The 20,597-nt window shown below is 41.9% G+C and overlaps 1 protein-coding gene across 1 annotated transcript in view; it reads left to right on the forward strand.

Annotated features, from left to right (window-relative positions):
• The window catches only part of foxn4 (forkhead box N4), a 48,608-nt gene that overhangs the window by 15,200 nt on the left and 12,811 nt on the right, over window positions 1-20,597 (forward strand). The window contains exons 3-6 of the mRNA XM_059986914.1: window positions 8,912-9,084; window positions 10,596-10,723; window positions 15,231-15,341; window positions 18,562-18,689. Of these exons, the coding sequence (XP_059842897.1) occupies window positions 8,912-9,084; window positions 10,596-10,723; window positions 15,231-15,341; window positions 18,562-18,689 (540 nt within the window). The remainder of the gene's footprint in view (window positions 1-8,911; window positions 9,085-10,595; window positions 10,724-15,230; window positions 15,342-18,561; window positions 18,690-20,597) is intronic.

The raw sequence follows: 20,597 nt of genomic DNA on the forward strand, positions 1-20,597 counted from the left end.
ACTATATTTAAGAGGAAGTTAGATATGGCCCTTGTAGCTAAAGGGATCAGGGGGTATGGAGAGAAAGCAGGTACAGGGTTCTGAGTTGGATGATCAGCCGTGATCATACTGAATGGCGGTGCAGGCTCGAAGGGCTGACTGGCCTACTCCTGCACCTATTTTCTATGTTTTTACTTTGAAAGTTATTATACAGTAACCCCATCACTTGTTTGCCCTTACAGATGCCAGGAATTGGCAGCTCAGTCCCATACAACTGAGGAGTGGAGAAGGTAGTAAGACTCCTGCAGACTTTGCAGGAGTTGGTGCTTGTCATTTGTCAGTTGCTCCAACAGCAGTCTCAGTGTAGCTTTCAAGAGAGATTTCCTGCTCTCCAAATCAGAACATTTAGTTAAAGTTCAATGGAGCATTATAAAATATAAGAGTCAGAGGAGATTGGAGAGGTGGATTTCATACTTAAGGATTCAGTATGGCTGCTAATGGTGGAACAACAAATTAAGTTCACTGGCTTCAAGTTCAAAGTCTAAAGTCAATTTATTAATAAAGTACAGATTGTGCATGTTACTATATGAATCTCTAGGCTATATATGGTGACATATATCTATTTTGACAATAAATTGACTTTGAACTTCAGGAAGCCAGTGAACTTAATAACTAAATATAACTGTGAATAGAATGACAGCCTTTTAACTGTTCTTCCCCTTTCTGCATGGTTCTGCCCAGTGTGGTGAAGTGAATTGGTCTATCTGAGACCTTCCCAATCTACTTTGGATTCTTTATCCTGCTGCAATCCACATTTAGTTCGTTAAGAAGTGGGGCAGCAGGATTAAGGCCTAGGATGGCAGAGGAACAAGGTTGTACGTGGTTGCACTAGGTTGGAATATTGATTTTACTATCGTTTTAATCTTGTAGACAGAATGATATAGAATAGTCCCACAGTAGGTCCTGGGGGAAGATCAGTTTTGTTTTCAGGAGAGTGTTAATGGAAAGCGAAAGAAGACTACTTGGGAGCAATAAATGAAAAACAATGATTATGATGGCATTAAGAGGTTGATATTTATTAAAATCACAGCTGCAAGGCACCAGCATTCTATTTCTTACCCTCCAAGATTTCAATTTATTTGAAATCTCAAGCACTAATATACTCTAAACAAAATGCAACAAAAACAGATCTGCTGGAAAAACCTACCCAGTCCAGCAGCCTCTGTGGAAAGAGAAACCAGTCAACATTTTTCTGTCAGTATTCCTTCCTCAAAACTGGGGGAAGAGTGGGTGTGTTTACAGTTTACAGGTTCCCATCACCTGCAGTTTTATTATACAGTATGAATCCTTTAATATTCAGATCCCCCGTGCACTTACTGTAGTCCATGTGGTAACAGCACTGGAATAAAAACACTTTGACAGTATTAGGAAGTATTACTGAAATTACCACATTATGTACCACCTCAGGGCATGACCACGTCACGTATCATCTCTGGGCATGACCACGTCACGTATCATCTCTGGGCATGACCACATCACGTACCACCCCTGGGCATGACCACGTCACGTACCATCTCTGGGCATGACCACGTCAAGTACCACCTCGGTATTACTGTGTCACGTACCACCCCTGGGCATGACTACGTCACATACAATCTCTTGGCATTACCACATCATGTACAATCTCTTGGGCATAACCACATCATGTACCATCTCTGAAGTTAAGAAACTGTGTCTTGGATCCAAAATATCCAGGATTCATAAAGTCAGAGTTGTAGAGCAGTACAACACAGAAACAGATCCTTTGACCAGTCCAGTCTGTGCCAAACTTATTCTGCCTGGTCCCATCGACACACATCTGGACTATAGACCTCTATACCTTTTCCATCCATGTTCTTATCCAAACTTCTCTCATGTTTCCTTGGTCTTACTTAGTAAAACACAATCTTATTTAATGCTACAACTCCTGCTGAATTTACAATCAGTGGCCACTTTATTAGGTACACCTGTACACTTGCTTGATAATGCAAATATCTAATCAGCCAATCGTGTGGTAGAAACTCAATGTATAAAAGCATGCAGACATGGTCAAGAGGTTCATTTGGTGTTCAGACTAAACATCAGGATGAGGAAGAAGGTGACTTTCACTGTGAAATGATTGTTGGTGCCAGACGGGGTGGTTTGAGTATTTCAGAAACTGCTGACTTCTTGGAATTTGCATGCACAAGTCTGTAGAGTTTGCAGAGAATGGTGCAAAATACAAAAACATCCAGTGAGCAGCAGTTCTGTTGGTGAAAATGCCTTGTTAATGAGAGAGATCAGAGGAGAATGGCCAGATTGGTTCAAGGTGGCAGGAAGGCGACAGTTACTCAAATAACCACACTCATTACGACAGTGGTGTGCAGAAGAAGAGCATCTCTGAACACACAACTCATTGAACCTTGAAGTGGATGGGCTATAGTGGCAGAAGGTCATTAACATGCACTCAGTATCCACTTTACGAGGCACAGGAGGTGCATACACTACTGAGGTCACTTTGATTCAATTAAGTGACTTGTGGAATTAGGACTGAACTGATTCCCAATATGCCTTGTTCATGACCTTGTTTCTTAGTATTATGTCCTGATTTTCAGCCTACTTATTGTAAACTGCCAATGCTATTGTATGGAATATCTTCCCTAAACCATTTCTGCACAGACTCCCTCCCTCTGCTTGGCTTCAGTACACGGCAATGAGCTAAGGCACACTGCATCTACCACTGAGGAGACCTGTGGAAATAGCTGGCATGTTCCATTTTACAGATCTGCTTTGCACAAGAATGTAAGAATTATCTCAAGGGGAGGCAGTAGAGCTCTCCCACCCCCCAGTGTCTCTCAGTGAAATCATAGCTGAAATGATGGTGGGCAACATCTCATATTCCATCTGGGTAGCCTCCAACCCAATGAAATTAAAATTGATTTTCTTACTTCTGGTAATTTCTTCCTCCTCCCTCCTCCTCTCTTTTCCCATTCCCCTTTCTTGCTCCCCCCTCACCCCTTCTCTTTTCCTCACCTTCCACTGGTTCTCCTTCTCCTTCCCTTTCTTCCATGGTCTACCGTCCTCTCCTAAGAGATTCTATTTTCTTCAGCCCTTTACCTTTTCCACCTATCCCTTCTTAGCTTCTCACTTGATATACCGCCCCATCCACCCACCCAGCTTCTCTCTCACCTATCACCTGCCAGCTCGTACTCCTTCCACTCCCCCTTTTCACTTGTTCCCCTTTCCTTCACAGTCCTGATGAAGGGTCTATGGTCCAAAACATCAACTATTTATTCTTTTCCATAGATGATACCCAACCTGCAGAGTTCTTCCAGCATCTTGTCTGTTATTCTGGGTTTCTAGCATCTCTTGTAACAGTGGCCCTTATGTCTCCTTTGCTGTAAACCTTGGCTCCAAAGCCTATCAACCTCAGCCTTTAATATCTAATGACTCAGTACCCACAGCCATCCAAGGTAGAGAGCTGCAGAGATGAACAAACCTTAGAGAGAAGAATTTCCTCACCATTTCTCTTTGTCTTGTGATTATTCTCTCTAATTCTTGTCAGAATCATCCTGCTCAATCCCCCCTGGGCAGTCTACTTGTCAGTATGTTCAGCTCACATTTTTTACATTTCAATAAATCAAGGCCTGATCTGTTCAGTTTTTACCCTAAAAATCAACCCAGTGAATCTAGCAGTTCGTGCAATAGTTTACCGTGTCAGCAGTTACTGGCTGGGGTTCAGTTCCCACCATTGTGTTGAAGGAGTTGGTATGTTTTCCCGGTGGGCTCCCTCCGAATGCTCTGGTTTCCTCCCATGGATCAGGGTTAGTAAGTTGTGAGAATGGGAATGTGACTAGACTTGAGGATAGTCCTCAGCACATCCTTGGACTTCACTGTAAATTTGGATGTACTTGTGACAAATGAAGCTTTTCTTTCTTTTCTGTCTTTCTCCCGTTCTTTTTCTCTTTCCTTTCTCCACACTGCCACCAGTGCAACTACATCGTTCCTGAAGAAGGGAGAGCAAAACTGCTCATATGACACCTCACCATAGAGCCAATGCACTGTGGTAGGAAATGGGTTGAGTCATGCAATGCGGCAGCTGACTAATTCTTTAACACACTGTCCTAGTTATCAGTACTGCTGGATCGAAATAAGCTGCAGAAAGATGTCAGCTCAGTGGGCACTAGCCTCCCCAGCTTCTGGGACATCTTCAAGGAGCGATGCCTCAAAAAAGGCGGCATCCATTGTTAGGGACCTCCATCACCCAGAATAAGCCTTTGACGCATCAGGGAGAAGGTACAGGAGCCTGAAGACGTACACTGTACGATTCAGGATCAGCTTCTTCCCCTCTGCCATCTAATTTCTGAACACACATCAAACCCATGAACACCACCCCACTGCTTATTTTTTAAATCTTTTTGTATTACTTATTTAACATTTAAAAAAATATATTTATAGTTCTTACTATAATTTATAGTTTTTTGTTTATATGAGTTGCAAAGTACTCCTGCTGCTAGCTACGAACTTCATAACTTTTTACTGTGATTCTGATTCTGAGCTTGCTTGCTCAGTCCTTGCCCCTTCAATACACATAATAGTTAACACAGCTCTCTTACAACAGCAGACTTGGCCGGAGCAACCACTGGCTCTGTTGGCACCACTTCACTGCATTGTGCAGCAGAGAACTTTTAATCACCATGCAATTGGCAAGTTCAGGAGAACGTATCCATGTCAAATACTGAAAGCTTTTTTTTTGGCCAAGCTTGTTGTTCACAACAACAGCAGAAAATAAAGGTGAAATGAAAATTTGAGCTTTATTTTGACTGATGTGGACTTTAGAGCAAGCAAACTTGGCGGCAGATGTTTAGTTTCCCTTTAAGGAGAGCACAGACAGACTAAGCCCTAATTGATGTTCCTTTTTTAAATAACCAGTAGTTTGGAGTGGTGGATTAACCAAACTGCATGTTTGTACACAAGATTTTTACTTCATGCTGAAGATGTGTGCTGTCAGCTGTGAACTCCCCTCCCTGAATATACAGCCCGACAGGAGAGCCAGTGATTGAGAGGTTGAGGTGAAACCTCTGGGTGGTTTGGCCAGACCTTGAAGTGGCAGATGGCATTCTGTGTCTGTTAAGTGCCTGCTGTCGCCCCCACCCCTTTCCTCAGATTAATGTAGAGTTTTAAAAAAACGCAATTAAGGGGATAGTGAGAGACACAAAAGGCCCACGTGCCTCTGGTGAAGCAGCCGTTTCAGAAGACAATGGGGCCATCAGCCAACCATACAAGAGACAACTGTTGCCTATGACATGGGTCTAACTGGCTTTCAAATCATTTCTCTCTTGTTGTCTTATGATTTTATCCAATTGCAAATCTGGACAAGGGTCACCTGATAGTACACCCCCTCCACCCCAGGTTTTTTTTGAATTGCATGACTTAATACTAACTGCCTGGTTTCTGTTGCTATGGCAACCCCAATTTTATTGTTCTTTAAGTAGTGGGTGCGTTATTAATCATGGGCTGGCTGTAATTGGCTCTCTTTTGAATATTCAAACTGCTTTCTTTCTCTGGTAGTAAAGACACACAAACTGCCACTTTAATTTTTTTCCCTTCGTCCTCCTTCCTTGCGGAGCTCAAAGAAAAAGTCTAAGACTGACACCGGTGCCTACAACACTTAGCAAGCTTGCAATTACATTTGTTAAACTTTTTTCCTAAGTTGTCAATAAAGTTAATGGAACTCCTCCAGTCACAGAGTGGGGTGCAGCAGCATCAGGACAAGATTTGGGAAGTATTCCCTTTAAGGAAACATTAGTATGTTCAGTGTTTTTTAGGGCTTAAGTTTAATGCCCTGCAGATGGAGGTTTTCCACACTAATAGATCAGACTGCTATGTCTGCCCCATTAAAGGCAAGATTACCGAGGGGTTTTGTTCCCAGAAAACTGTCCATATCATGATTTTCCTTATTTCGAACCCGTGACAAAAATTGATAATATTTTCTGTCTCTTCTACATTTTGTGTTTAACTTGCTTTTCCCTCAGATAATATGATAAGGGTGAATTTTCAGATGATTTATGAAACTCTGTCAGGAGTTATCAAGCTGCAGTAACTCAGGGGTTCACTGTGGTTGCACTAACCAGGCACCGCTTCTGAAAACAAAAATTATTGAATGTAATATTTCAATATAACTGTGAATAGAATGACAGAATGACTGTGGTACCCCCTTTCTCCATGGTGAAGTGAACTGTGTATCTGAGAATGTTGTTATGGAGTCAGTGCCTCATACTGTTTGGGGAAGAGGACACCATACCAGGCAAGGTTAGGAAATCCTGGCACATTGCGGCACATTTGGATAGCAGTAACAGGATTGGTCCGAGTCAGCATGGATTTACGAAGGGGAAATCATGCTTGACTGGAATTTTTTTAGGATGTAACTAGGAAAATGGACAAGGGAAAGCCAGTGGATGTAGTGTATCTGGACTTTCAGAAAGCCTTTGATAAGGTACCCCATAGGAGATTAGTGAGCAGAATTAGAGCACATGGTACTGGGGATAGGGTACTGACATGGAAAGAAAATTGGTTGGCAGACAGGAAACAAAGAATAGGGATTAACGGGTCCTTTTCAGAATGGCAGGCAGTAACTAGTGGGGTACTGCAAGGCTCAGTGCTGGGACCGCAGCTATTTACAATATACATTAATGATTTAGATGAAGGGATTAAAAGTAACATTAGCAAATTTGCAGATGACACAAAGCTGGGTGGCAGTGTGAAATGTGTGGAAGATGTTAGGAGAATGCAGGGTGACTTGGACAGGTTGGGTGAGTGGGCAGATGCATGGCAGATGCAGTTTAATGTGGATAAGTGTGAGGTTACCCACTTTGGTGGCAAGAACAGGAAGGCAGATTACTATCTGAATGGTGTCAAGTTAGGAAAAGGGGAAGTACAACGAGATCTGGGAGTCCTTGTTCATCAGTCACTGAAAGTAAGCATGCAGGTACAGCAGGCAGTGAAGAAAGCTAATGGCATGTTGGCCTTCATAACAAGGGGAGTTGAGTATAGGAGCAAAGAGGTCCTTCTGCAGTTGTACAGGGCCCTGGTGAGACCACACCTGGAGTACTAGGTGCCATTTTGGTCTCCAAATTTGAGGAAGGACATTCTTGCTATTGAGGGAGTGCAGCATAGATTCATGAGGTTAATTCCTGGGATGGTGGTACTGTCATATATTGAAAGATCAGAGCAACTGGGCCTGTATACACTGGAATTTAGAAGGATGACAGGGGATCTGATTGAAACATATAAGATTATTAAGGGATTGGACACACTAGAGGCAGGAAACATGTTCCCGATGTTGGGGGAGTCTAGAACCAGAGGCCACAGTTTAAGAATAAAGGGTAGGCCATTTAGAATGGAGTTGAGGTAAAACTTTTTCACCCAGAGAGTTGTGGATCTGTGGAATGCTCTGCCTCAGAAGGTAGTGCTGGACAATTCTCTGGATGCTTTCAAGAGAGAGTTAGATAGAGCTGTTAAAGATACTGGAGTCAAGGGATATGAGGAGAAGGCAGGAACGGGGTACTGATTGTGGATGATCAGCCATAATCACAGTGAATGGCAGTGCTGGCTCAAAGGGCCGAATGACTTACTCCTGCCCCTATTGCCTATTGCCTATTGCCTGTTGTCTATCCTGCTTTACTCTGTGAGTCAGGGTTGACCATGGCTGTCTAGATGCACAGGCCTGGGCAGAATGATGTGCAGAGCAAGCTGTTGCCTGTGTGGCAGGCCCCCCCCCCCATCTCCGCGCAGTTGATGAATCCAAAGGAACGGCAGAGACTGATACAATCTCGTAGGAGTTGCCAGTCAGTGCTGAACTCAACGTAGAACTGCCTTAGGGACTACACCTCTGAATATTTCCTCAGGGCTTACTCCTGAAGTCTTCTTTATGAGTGGGTGTAGCCTCAAAACAGCAGAGGTTTGAGATCGGAGTTTTCCTTCTCCAAGGTCAGCTGCCAACCTTGGCCAATGAGCTCCAACTGTCTGAAGCGACTGGTTTTAAGGAGCCAGTAACCTGCCTTTGCCCCTTCTCCTGTCAGTAGAAATGGTTCCGTCAGGTTTACTAGCTAAGCCAATGTGAAGGCCAGGAGTTAGACTTGGTTGTAAGAGCATTTTTGAGATGCACACCTTTGGAAGCATTTAATAGGTAGTGGGAGCTTGTCCCCATTACCACCCCCGGCTATAACAACCATACAGAATCTCTGGGCTTTAGTATTCTATTACAATCAAATGTTTGGAGAACAGGTAGGGTGAGAGCCAGTAAGCTTTTACTTGGAGGGAAGGAACCAAGGAAAATTATTTCAGGATTCTGTATTATCCCAGAAAGCAAAGCTAATGCATGCTCCTTGCCACCGCTCACAGTGGTATTTTACACATTGTCTAGTCTACATAATCCAAGGTGCAAGCGGCCCAGCATTGCTTTTACAGTGTATGTGTGCCACAATTAGATGAGGGTGTTTGAAAGCACACTCAAAGAGAATTGCTCATCTCGGAGAGGGAAAACTCTGATCTCGAACCTCCACTGCCTTGCAGCTACACCCACTCATGGGGAAGCTTTCAAAGATAGGCAGGGAAAGGACCAAGTTAAGTGTACTTCAACTGGGGTGCAAAGATCATCCAGACATTAAGGAGTGAAGTGTTAACAGGATAGAGGAGAATATTTTCAGAGATATTACTTTTGATCATGTTATAAGAGAGCCTGTAATTTTGCATATCTATTTGTTGATTTAAAGTGACAATTGCGAGTCCACAGAGTGTGCTGGCAACCTCTACCCCCATCTCAGCTTTTTATTAAATGAGATTCAATGCATTGACACAGAGCAATAAAAGGCAGATTGTAGCCTTACTCAAAATCACATTTCTTTACCTCCAGACCCGGCCTCCTGACCCCTGACCCATCTCAGCTGAGCGAGGATGACCTCCCAAGTGACCTGCAGTCCCTGTCCTGGCTGACATCTGTTGATGTGCCCCGCTTACAGCAGATGGCCACAGGTAGAATGGATTTTAACCTGAACACCCAGAATCCGACACTGACAACACAAACAGGTATCACTGAAGCTGCAGGTTGTAATGCGTTCATGGTTAGTGCTGGCAACAGTCATTTTGGACAGCAAATATGAGTTATTTCGTGTGACTGAAGGTCATGGAATCCCTTACAGAGTAGAATGGTTCAAAGCTTAATCCCAAGTCCTCTCTATTCAGAATATTCAAATTCTCATTTGTCCGGAAGCAGTATTTGGGTGGATTCTACTTGAGGAGAATATTCATGCCACATGATATTACTGTAGTCAGCTTCCATGTATGAAGCACATTTCGTATGATACTGTATATCTGTAGTGGTTGTCCATCCTGTTCCCTCCACTTCCTACAGACCACCACACTTCAGCCTCTTGTTAGCGCCCACCACTTCATGAGGTGATCTCCAGCCAATGGAGCAGTGGTCACTAACGGAGCGTGGCTCTGATTCCCAGCCACAGTTTGTGCCAGCTAATTGGAGCATTCCCAGTTCACTTTTCTGGTGAAGGAAGTATCACTCCTCATTGCTAGGGTGAAGATTACGAGGAGTGGACCTGCCTTCTCCACTTCCCATTGTTCCATCTTTTACTGCTCAGGTAAATTAATTGAGTAAAGTTTCAACTTCAATGGTCAATCCCTGCACTCTTCCTTTCCCTCTGGCTATTCCCTCCCCCCCCCCCCCCTTACCGTGCCCTTTTCATACCTTGGCATACATCAACTCAAGAGTATCTTTTTGCATGCAGAAAGGTAGAAAGGTTCTGGTTAAACCATTAGGCTGTAAGGTACAGCAGCTGAATTAGGCCTTTCAGTTCATTGAGTGTGCCCCACCATTCAATGATGACTGATTTTTATTTTCAACACCATCCTTCTATTTCCGCCTAGTAACTCTTAACGCCCTTACCAATCATGAACCTATCAGCCTCTGCATTAAATACACCCTCTGTGGCAATGAATTCCACAGATTCACCTCCTCTGTTCTTAATGAGACATCTCTCTATTCAATAGTTCAAGACTATGCCACAGATCCTAGACTCTTTGACTAATGGAAACATCCCCTCCTCTTCCGTTCTACCCAGGCTTCTCAGTATCTGGTAGGTTTCAATGCGATTCCCTCTCCCCCCATCCTTTTAAGCCAGGGGTTCCCAATTTCTTCTATGTCATGGACCTCTTCCATTAACTGAGGGGCTTGGGAAACCCCTGTTCTAAGCTCAAACTCTGTGATTGGTCTACCATAGAGAAACAATAAGAAGAGACTGCACGAGGACTGGTGGGAGATGGAGTCATTTTCTCACCACCCTTCATCACTGACGTACCAATTGGGGACTATAGGGATGACAAGTTTCTTGCCAGTGTTCTATTGCTTGAAACACTATAATATCAGCTGGGAGTGCAGGAACACTACCAGGAATTTGGAGAAAGTTTAAATCTGGTGTAAATTAAATTCTCAGTAATCACATCAATGTGAATTTATCTCACCAGGTTCTACATTCAGTCTGATAGAGTACTTCTACTTAATTCTCACTTTGAATGGATTCTCTTAGGCCTAGTGCTCCATGACATGTCCAACAACCTGACTCCAACTTCAGTGCAAGGGGCCATGATCCAGGTACAAGCATCCATGCAGCATGGCATTATGGGAATGAACGCCATGGCAACTCATGGACAAAGTGTAAGTTCACAATAACATCCAAATTGATTTGTAATGCTATTGAATAAACACTGATATTCAAAATGTAGAAAGAGATCAATAATATTATCTTCATTACTATTTTACTAAGGAAGAGGATGTTGACAAGATGTAAATGGAAATAGAAATGATAGAGCAAATAGATTTATGAAAATTAATATGCAGGATGTAAGCAAAAGATTGGCTATGCTCCAAGTCATCATCATCATTAAGTGCCATGTTGTATAACATGGGCGATCATGGTCAAGATTCTCTTTCCTCAGTACGTCCCAGAAATTCCAGCTACAGTTTCCTGATTGATGACATCAGTTTGCTTCTTATTCTGGCTTTTCACAACACTTCCTCACTTGTTACTCTGTCCTTCCACAGCTTCGAGTCTTCCCTCATTTTGCTTTGATATTGTTTCAACATTCGCTTCCATATGTTAGTGTGGAATGAGCATAGCACCACAACACTCTGAGTTTCATACCCATAGAAATTATGTTCTTTTTTGTATCTTGCTTAAACACTCAAATGTGCATTTAGCAATCCCCACCTTTCTAATTTCAACATCAGTCCTACCGTCAGATGTTATTGTGCTCCCTAAGTAATTGAACTTCCATGTTTGTTTAATTGTTTCATTTCCCACTTTCAGTTAGTGTTTCTGTGTGGTTAAGTCAAACAATTTGCAATCTATTCGATAAGAGAGGAGGTGGGGGTATGGAGGTAACAGAAGCCTTAGTCTAATTTTCTTGGGAAATGCAGGAGGTTCCAGCAGACTACTACATTGACTCAGGCCTAGGGGGCTTGCGTTGGGTGCAATGACGGACTCTCCTCTCCCTCATCAGTGTGTTCAGTTCATCTACATTAACCGCGCTGCTATCTTCTAGGAGCGTGTTGACCATAGTCTTGGGAGGGTGCCCAGGGTTCATCTTCCTATGGTTGGGCACCCATGTGATGACTAGGCTGGCAGGTAGCTCAGGGTGGTGTAGACAGTGCCCCACTAGTTGCAGTCTCCTCGCCTCGATTTTAGTGGTGAGCATCGGTAGGTCGTCATAGAGCTCAACGTTCGTCATGTGTTGTTGCCAGCTCACGTCAAGAGCCATCCGGAGCATTCGTGTATAGCAACCATCTAGTGACTTTCACTTGGTCTTGGTGAGTGTCCACGTCTCACATCCGTACGTGAGAATAGACTCTATGACTGCTATGAAGAACCTCTTTTTGAGCCCTCTGGTCAGGGTCGACATCCAGACTTCCTTCATGTCGTTCATAGCCTTCCACGCCAGCACCTTCTGTATCTTTATATCCTTCTCCGAACTCAGCATTCTTGACCTGAGGTACTTGAAGTCTAAGACTTTCTTAATGGTATCATTCTTTACGGTCTTGAGAGTACCACTGGAGAGGGAGGAGGAAGAGACTGCCACCGAACAGTCTATGTCAACAGCTCATAGACGTACACACAGATGCAACAAAGAGTCTGTGTGCTGTGAAGTGAATCAAAAAAAGCCGGATCTCGAAACATCCTGACATCATCGCAGCAAGAAGTGTGGTCAATGCTTGTCATGCCGAACTTAGAAGGAGTGAAACAGAAGAGCTAAGAGACCAGTTCAAAACAGCAAAGAAGAATCCAGCAGATTGGGAAATGGGGATGTATCACCCTTTGTTCAAGAAAGGGTATAAGAACATCATTAGTAACTGCAGACTGGTCAGTTTAAAATCAGTACTAGTAAAGCTTTAACAAAAATCAGGACATAATTACTGAGCACTTGGTAAGGTTTGTAATTAATTAGATTTTTCAATTTTCTGAAAGGCAGGTAGTGTTTGACTAACCCAACTGAATTTTTTGAAGAAGTAACAATAGATGAAGACTTTGCTAAAGCATTTCTCAAAGTAATTCACTGGTTAACTAAACTGTGAATGAAGAGTGAATGTTGGCTTGAATTTTAAAAATTGCGTAAGGATATAAAGCAGTGGGTTATGGTAAGTGGTTATTATTCAGAATAGGGGATAACGGACAAATAACATTTCCTTAGAGATGGTGGAAGACACTGCTTTTTGTTTGGAGAATGATCCCGGGCATCAAAGTGTTAATGTATGAGGAGGGTTGATGGCTCTGGGTTCAGAAGAATGAGGAGGGATCTCATTGAAACCTGTCAAATATTCGAAGACCTAGACAGAGCGGAGGTGGAGAGGGTGTTTCCCATAGTGGGAGAGTCTAGATCTAGAGGGCACAGCCTCAGAATAGAGATGAGGAGGAATTTCTTTAACCAAAGAGTGGTGAATCTGTGGAATTCATTGCCAGAGATGGCTATGGAGACTAAATCATTGGGTATATTTAAAGCAGAGGTTGATAGGTTCTTAAATAGTAAAGGCTACTTGAAGAAGGCAGGAAAATGGGGCTGAGAAGGATAATAAATCAGCCATGATAGAATTGTGGACCAGGCTAGATGGGCTGAATGGCCTATAGGAATTCAAAATAATTTTCAAAGTTAGCCAACAAGGCATGTCATGATTTACTAGTTATCTGAAGAAAGATATAGGACAGATGAAAATATATCTGATGGAATTTAATACAGAGAAGTATGAGATGATACATACTGGCAGAAGGGATGTGACAGATGTGATTGATCTATGGTGATCCAATATGATTTTAATGGGCCAAGTGGTACTTTGACTTTAATACCAAGGATAAATAATACAAATGTGGTGTGAGGATTTTTTTAAAAAAGGCTCTAAAGGTCACGAGGTTAGGTGGATTGCATTTGTCCATCTCCACAATCAGCACCTCAATACTTTTCAGTAAAAGCAATTTTAAGAGTTATCCTGATTAACACACACAAATTGCTGTAAGAACAGGTCAGGCAGTCTCTATGGAAAGGAATAGTTGATGTTTCGGGCTGAGACCCTTCATCCAGACTGGAAAGGAAAGGAGAAGATGCCAGAATTTTTAAAAATGGGTGGAGAGGAAGGAGGATAGGTGAAGGTGAAGCCAGGTGGGTGGGAAAGGTAAAGGGTTGGAGAGGGAGGAATCTGATCGGAGAGGAGAGTGGACAGGTCTTGAACCAAAATGTTTGCCAATGCCTTCTACTACAGACTCTGTCTGACCTTCTGAGTTCCTCCAGTAGTTTGTTTTCCTGCTCCAGGCTAGTGTCTATTGGAACTTCTAGTTCATTTCTTACCAATGCTACTACTCCAATTCAAACTGTTCTGACTGCTCATTCCTTATTGGAACGTGAGGGCATCTTGCCCTAGCACATCCAATGAACAAAATCACACTGGAACCTTTACCAGTTAGAACATAGACTATTACAGCACAATGCAGGCCCATCAGTCCACAACATTGTGCCGAGCTTTTAAACTACAATCTAACCCTTCCCTCCAAAGTAGCCCTCTATCTTCCTACCATTCATATGCCTGTCTTAGAGTCCCCAATGTATCTGCCTCACACACTTACCATTCTCCATGTAAAAAAACTGACCTCTGATATCCCCCCGTACTTTCCTCCAATCACCTTAAAACTGGCCACCTCAGTTAGCTATTTCCACCCTGGGAAAAAAGGTCTCAACTGTCCACTTGAGCTATGCCTCTTATCATCTTGTACACCTCTATCAAATCACCACTCATCCTCCCTCTCTCCAAAGAGAAAAACCTATCCTCATGAAACAGAAATTGTGATTTTTTTAATAATAAAGATTAATGAGAAAGAATGACATGGGATAGAAACAGGTCTGTTGATCCTAAACAAGAGTAATCTTAAACCAATCCCACAATTCCCATCAGATCTCCTCATGTTCTAACATATAATCATATTCTGCATATGAGGGACAATTTACAGTGGCCTACTAACATACAAACCCACATGTCTTCTGGATATGGGAGGAAACGAGAGCACCTGGAGGAAATCCACATGGTCACAGGGGGAACATGCAGACTCCATACAGTCAATACAAGAGATTAGGTTTGGCATGGGTCTCTGGGACCGTGAGATGGTGGCTCAGCCTGATACATCAGTTTCCCACCCCTCTAATGGTCACATGGTCATCCGTGTACTGGTCCACGGTCTCCACTCTAATGGTCACATGGTTCCAGGGAGAAGGTGTGGAACCCACAGTCAAAACCCGAGATTAGGTTTGATGTGGGTCTCTGGAACTGTGAGGCAAGAGGTCTTCCTGCTTCATTAGTATCCCACCTCTCCAAAGATCTTCACTGTTTCTTCTGGCTCTCATCTTTACCCTCCACGATCTGACCGTATCTCCTATCATTTTCTTCCAAAGTTTTAAGAAAATTAATAATTGCTTGCTTGGCTCTTAAAGAAAATTTGGAAGGAATATTTGATTGGAAAAGTTTGAGCTTCAAATCTGCTTATTAATTTCATTCTAATAATTTATCCTTGAGCTAAGGTTTTGTGTTTGATGTTGTAATGTGACAGCACAGAGGCTGCTGGTTAGTAGCTTCATACACTTTTAAAAGGAGATAATGAATGTAAGCATTTTTTCCACTCTCCGCTTAGATGTCCCAGTACTCTGTGGCAGGGCAGCATCCATCCACGTTTCAGACACAGCAGACCCTCTATCAAACCAACTCTCAGCAACTGTACAGCCTTTCACAATCTGGTCAGCAGGTATGGCGCCATTAATTGTCAACACTCAGATAGTGTCTCTGTGGTCTTTCACTTTGGCCCAGCAATTAATCCTACCCTGAAGGACGTTAGCTGGAAAGGGAAGATAGGATAGGGATATGATGCACCATCAATAACTCTTGGAGATGGGAGGAGAATGATAGGCTTTTATTAGCAGCAAAACGGTGCATGGCATCTCGGAGACTGAGGGAGGAGCAGTGCCCCAATCGCCTTTATACAGGGGACTGTGGGAGGAGCCACAGGAGCACTCAGCAGAGGGGCGTGTCCAGACAGGTATACATAGTTTACCACAGGATATTCTCTCTCCTCCCCTCTGCCATGGGCAGAAGACACAAAACCTGAAACCACATACCACCAAAGTTCAGATGAAGAGGCAGATTTTGTCATCGAAACTTTCATTAAAATTGACACCTGTACCCAGCTGGAAGCCCAAGAAAAGTTTATTCATCATATACATCGGGAAACCACTAGATCCTTTTTCAGGTTTAAATCTTCTCTTTGATGGGAATTCAATAAGACCCTCCATCACTGCTCCACATTTATGATCTTTGCTGTCCTCTAATATCCTCTCCATAGATGCTGCCCAACCGGCTGAGTTCCCGTCTGTCCACTAACCCACACCCAATTACCACTACTTCAACTACTGTATGTACAGACACTCCTGTACCTCATGTTACTTTGTGGATCTATGTGTGTAAGCTATTTTACATATTCATTTTATTATTATTGTGTTCTTTATCATATTGAACTTTTTCTTAGGTGCTGTGTCGGATCCAGAGTAACAATTATTTTGTTCTCCTTTGCACTTGTGTGTTGGAAATGACATTAAACAATCTTAAATTTACATCCAACAAGCATAAGGCACTTTACCAAAATCAACTTTATTATGTGATAGATAAAAAACAAAATTAACTAATTCTATTTCAATATTTATCTTACACTGAAAGCAAATGCATGTCTTAGGAAGGGTTCAGACCTCACAAACCAAACTGTGATCTTGTACCTGAAGAGTTTAGACCAGGCATGGGCAAACTACGGCCCGCGGGCCATATGCTGCCCGTTAAGCTTTTTAATCCGGCCCGCAGAACTTGATGAAATTATATTAATAAACCTTGTTAACGTTTTTTCCCCGCAATTCTGGCGTTTTCCCAATAGATGACGCACTCTATATACATTGACCTTTGTTGAGGTGCAGCGTATTAATCCACATTTGCGCTTTTCTCTTTGTTCGGCTTGACCTATTTGTGTGAACAGGCGTTCAGCGTCATGAACATCAACAAAGCCAGCCACAGATCCAAGTTAACTGACCAACACCTCAGATCCATCCTGAGAATCGCCACAACAAAACTAAATCCAGACTTTGATGCGCTGGCTAAAAAGGGAGACCAACAATACTGTTCCCACTGAAATTAAAAATAAGTTTCTTCGTTGGGTTATGTAAAAAATGCAGTTGAAAATATATTTTTCAATAAGCCTTACATGTTACATGTCATTTCTGTTATGTGATGGACATGAGTAGTGCACAGATGCACGTACATTCTCAAAATAACAAAATGCGCTCCAGATCAAATAACGCGCTCTGCATACTGGCGCGCTGTCACTGTTCTGTCTTTGTGCTGGTCGTTGTTGAGTTTTGGCACAGGGGACAATTGAATAAGAAGGAGCAGGACAAGTAGACCTGCATCTCCTACCGTTTTTGAAATAAAGACAGGCAGGAGGAGAGTGATGATGATAATATCTTGAAGGATAACAGAATTTTCAGTGCTTTAAAATAATAACTGTTACTATTAAAAAAGCTGTATTTTATTCATTTAATTTTCAGTGTTTTAAAAGTCATTTCAATAAATAGCTAAATACCATGGGACTTCAAAGACAGATATTTTGTTGTAATGCATTTGTTCATTTTCAATTGAAATTAAAGCACATGTTTTCTACATATCCCATGATATTTTATTTTCTCTTATGAGGTGTATTACCAAAACACTCCATCCATCTGCTCCTGGTCCAGCCCCCCTGTCAAATTTTAGAACCCTTTGTGGCCCACAAGTCAAAAAGTTTGCCCACCCCTGGTTTAGACCTAACAGTAACAAACTTCACTCCTCTGCATCTTTCTTTAAAGTACTTCGCCCTCCAGTGGCCTTCAGAAGGAATTACAGATATTCCCAGATTTGTACACTGTACTAATTTATGGTCGAAGTGTGTATATGTTACCATATATTATTTTAATATTAATTTTCATTTACAGAGAAAAATAGAATTTTATGAAATTCTATACATAAACAAAGATTGAAAAACAACCAATGTTTAAAAAAGAAAACAAACAGTGCAAATAAAAATAACAGTGAGAGCGAGCTTGTGTTGTAAAGAGTTGTGATGTCCACTGTGATATATATGCATTTTGCAAATATTGGTTGAAGCCCACTCTGAATAATGTTTCTATAAGGCTGATACCATGCAATATGCAGTCACATCATGTGAGGCCAGTGGGAGGATGGTTATTTAACACAGCACGCAATATTCCACCATGTTTTGGGTCTATGAGTCATGCTAAACTATCTACTGGAGTGACTAAGAGTGTGGGTCCAGTGTTACAGCCTTTAGTTTAGTTCAGGACAGCAGATCTATTTTCTTTGTGGCTTTATGGTCATTGTTATTGATAATTAAATATATTTGGACTAAGTTTATCAGTGATCAGTCTGAGTTTTGTATGAAGACAGATAATGATGGGAATAGGCAGCAGGTCAGGCCACACCCGAGAGAAGAGGAACAGAGTTTGAGTGCCCCGGCTCAGAACGGGAAAGGAGAGAAAAGAATCTTGTTAAGCTGTTGGGAGGGTGAGCTAACAGAAATGTGTCCTCACGAGTAAAACAATGATAACCATGTTTTACCCTATTAGAGAAATTCCCCCCACCCTCCTTGCAGCTCAACAAGATTCTTTTCCCTCCTTGTCCATTCTGACAGAGGGTCATTGAACTAAGACATTAATTCTGTTTCTCTCTCTGCAGATACAGCCTGACCTGCTGAGTGTTGCCATCATTCTGTTTTGCATGTCCCAACACCTGCAGAGTATTTCCACCACTCTGAGTGTCTGGATTACTATTTATTCTTCATACTTTGATGTTATTTTAAGCTTGTGGTAATTTAACTATGTTTGTTCTCTCTCTCTCTCTCTCTCTATCTTGACCTCTCTTTCTCTTTCCAGTGCTCTTCTGGCAATATCTACAACTCTGTTTACCATGCACAGACTCAGTACGTGCAGCCCCGACTTGCTCCACATAATGACCAAGATCTCCAACCCAAAACCTATCCCAAACCCATCTACTCATACAGGTACGTAAAGACTGAATTGAACACCATGCTAACTCCAAGAGATAAAATTTTCATTAAAATTAACATATAAGCTGATTTAAGATGAACAGAAAGCTATTTTGTAATTTGTAGTCATTACAGTGCTGATGTAATTATGTATGATAAAAAATTTGCTAGCACAAGTAATCTGCTAGAAGAACTCAGTGGCATGAACAGCAACTGGGAAGTCATTTGTACGGTAGAAACCTTGCTAATCTTTACCGCTTCCACCTGCTTTAACAGCAGAATGAAGATATGACATGAAAACAGTCCCTCTGGTCCAATTCATCCGTGCCAAGCACGATGACCATCTAAGCTAGTCCCATTCACTCTTTGGTCCATATCTCTCAATCTTTCCTATCCATGTAACTGTCTTATAAAATGTTTTTTGGGAGCTTAACATCTAAGGATACACATTGTATTGAAAGGACAGACAGTTGGGCAGAGGAGTTGGGGTGACTCAGTTGGTAAAAATTGAAATCAAATCCTTAGGATGAAGGTGACATAGAATCAAAAAAATGTAGAACACTTGAGGGTAGAGGTTAGAAACTGCAAGGGTAAAAAACCCTGATAGGAGTTAGAAGTAGAACAATAGCCAGGATGTAGACTACAAATTACAACAGGAGACAGAAAATGTATACAAAAAGGCAATGTTACAATAGTCATGTGGTATTTCAATATGCAAGTAGATTGAGGGCAAACAGATTGGTGCTGGATCCGAAGAGAGAGAATTTGTAGAATGCATAAGAAATGACTTTTTTGTGCAGCTTGTAGTTGAGTCCACTAGGGGAACAGAAATTCTGGATTGAGTGTAATGTAGTGACCCAGATTTCATTGCAGAGTTTAAGGTAAAGGGATCCTTAGGAAGCAGGAATTATGGCAGAACAGCAATGGCTGGAGTTCCTGGGGGGAAATTCTAAAGGCGCAGGAAAGATACACCGCAAAAATAAAACAGTGTTCTAAAAGGAAGATGAGGCAACCGTGGCTGTAAAGGGAAGTCAAATGAAGTATTAAAGCTAAAGAGAGGGCAAAGAAAATAGCAAAAATTAGTGGGAGATTAGAGGGTTGGGAAGCTTTAAAAAAAACAACTAAAAAGGCCATAAAGAGAGAAATGATGAAATATGAAAGTAGTTAGCCAATAATATAAAAGCTTACAAAAAGAGTTTTCAGATATATAAAGAGTAAAAGAGAGACGAAAGTGGATATCGGACTACTGGAAAATGGCATTAGAGAAGTAGTAATAAGGGACAAAGAAATGGCGGGGAAACTTTTGTTTTAGTCTTCACTGTGGAATACACTAACAGTATGCCAGAGATTCGAGAGTGTCAGAAGTGAGTAGTGTGGGAGATGGTGCTTGGGAAGCTGAAACGCCTGAAGGGAAATAAGTCACCTAGATCATATGGACTACAACCCAGGGTTCTTTTCAAATCTTTTTATTATTATTCAAAAATAGCACATTTCAAAGTACATTGAAATAACAACACTTACAATACCTCTTAAAAGAGGAAATTATCTTAAGGACTGAAAATTTTGTGAATAAAAAAAAACCCTACTAAGCAAGAAAAGTAAGGGGAAAAAAACCCATTGGGGGTACAACCCTGGAGCCATGCGTCAAACAGAGAGCTTCTAAAAATAAGCATCAAACCGCCAACAATATATCAAAAAAAATTTACATTTAGATCGTGGAGGAAATCTGTCAGTTAACTGAAATGATAATAACGAGCAAATGAGCCCCATCTCTTCTCAAAACCAAATAAAGGTTCAAAGGTTCGACTTCTAATTTTCTCCAAGCTGAGACACAGCATCACTTGAGAGATGTGACAAAGTAGGAGCTGATGTATCCTTCCATTTCAACAAGATGGCCCTCCTAGCTATCAATGTAACAAACGC

Source organism: Hypanus sabinus, chromosome 13, assembly GCF_030144855.1.
Source record: "Hypanus sabinus isolate sHypSab1 chromosome 13, sHypSab1.hap1, whole genome shotgun sequence".
In the NCBI taxonomy this organism is placed as follows: Eukaryota; Metazoa; Chordata; class Chondrichthyes; order Myliobatiformes; family Dasyatidae; genus Hypanus; species Hypanus sabinus.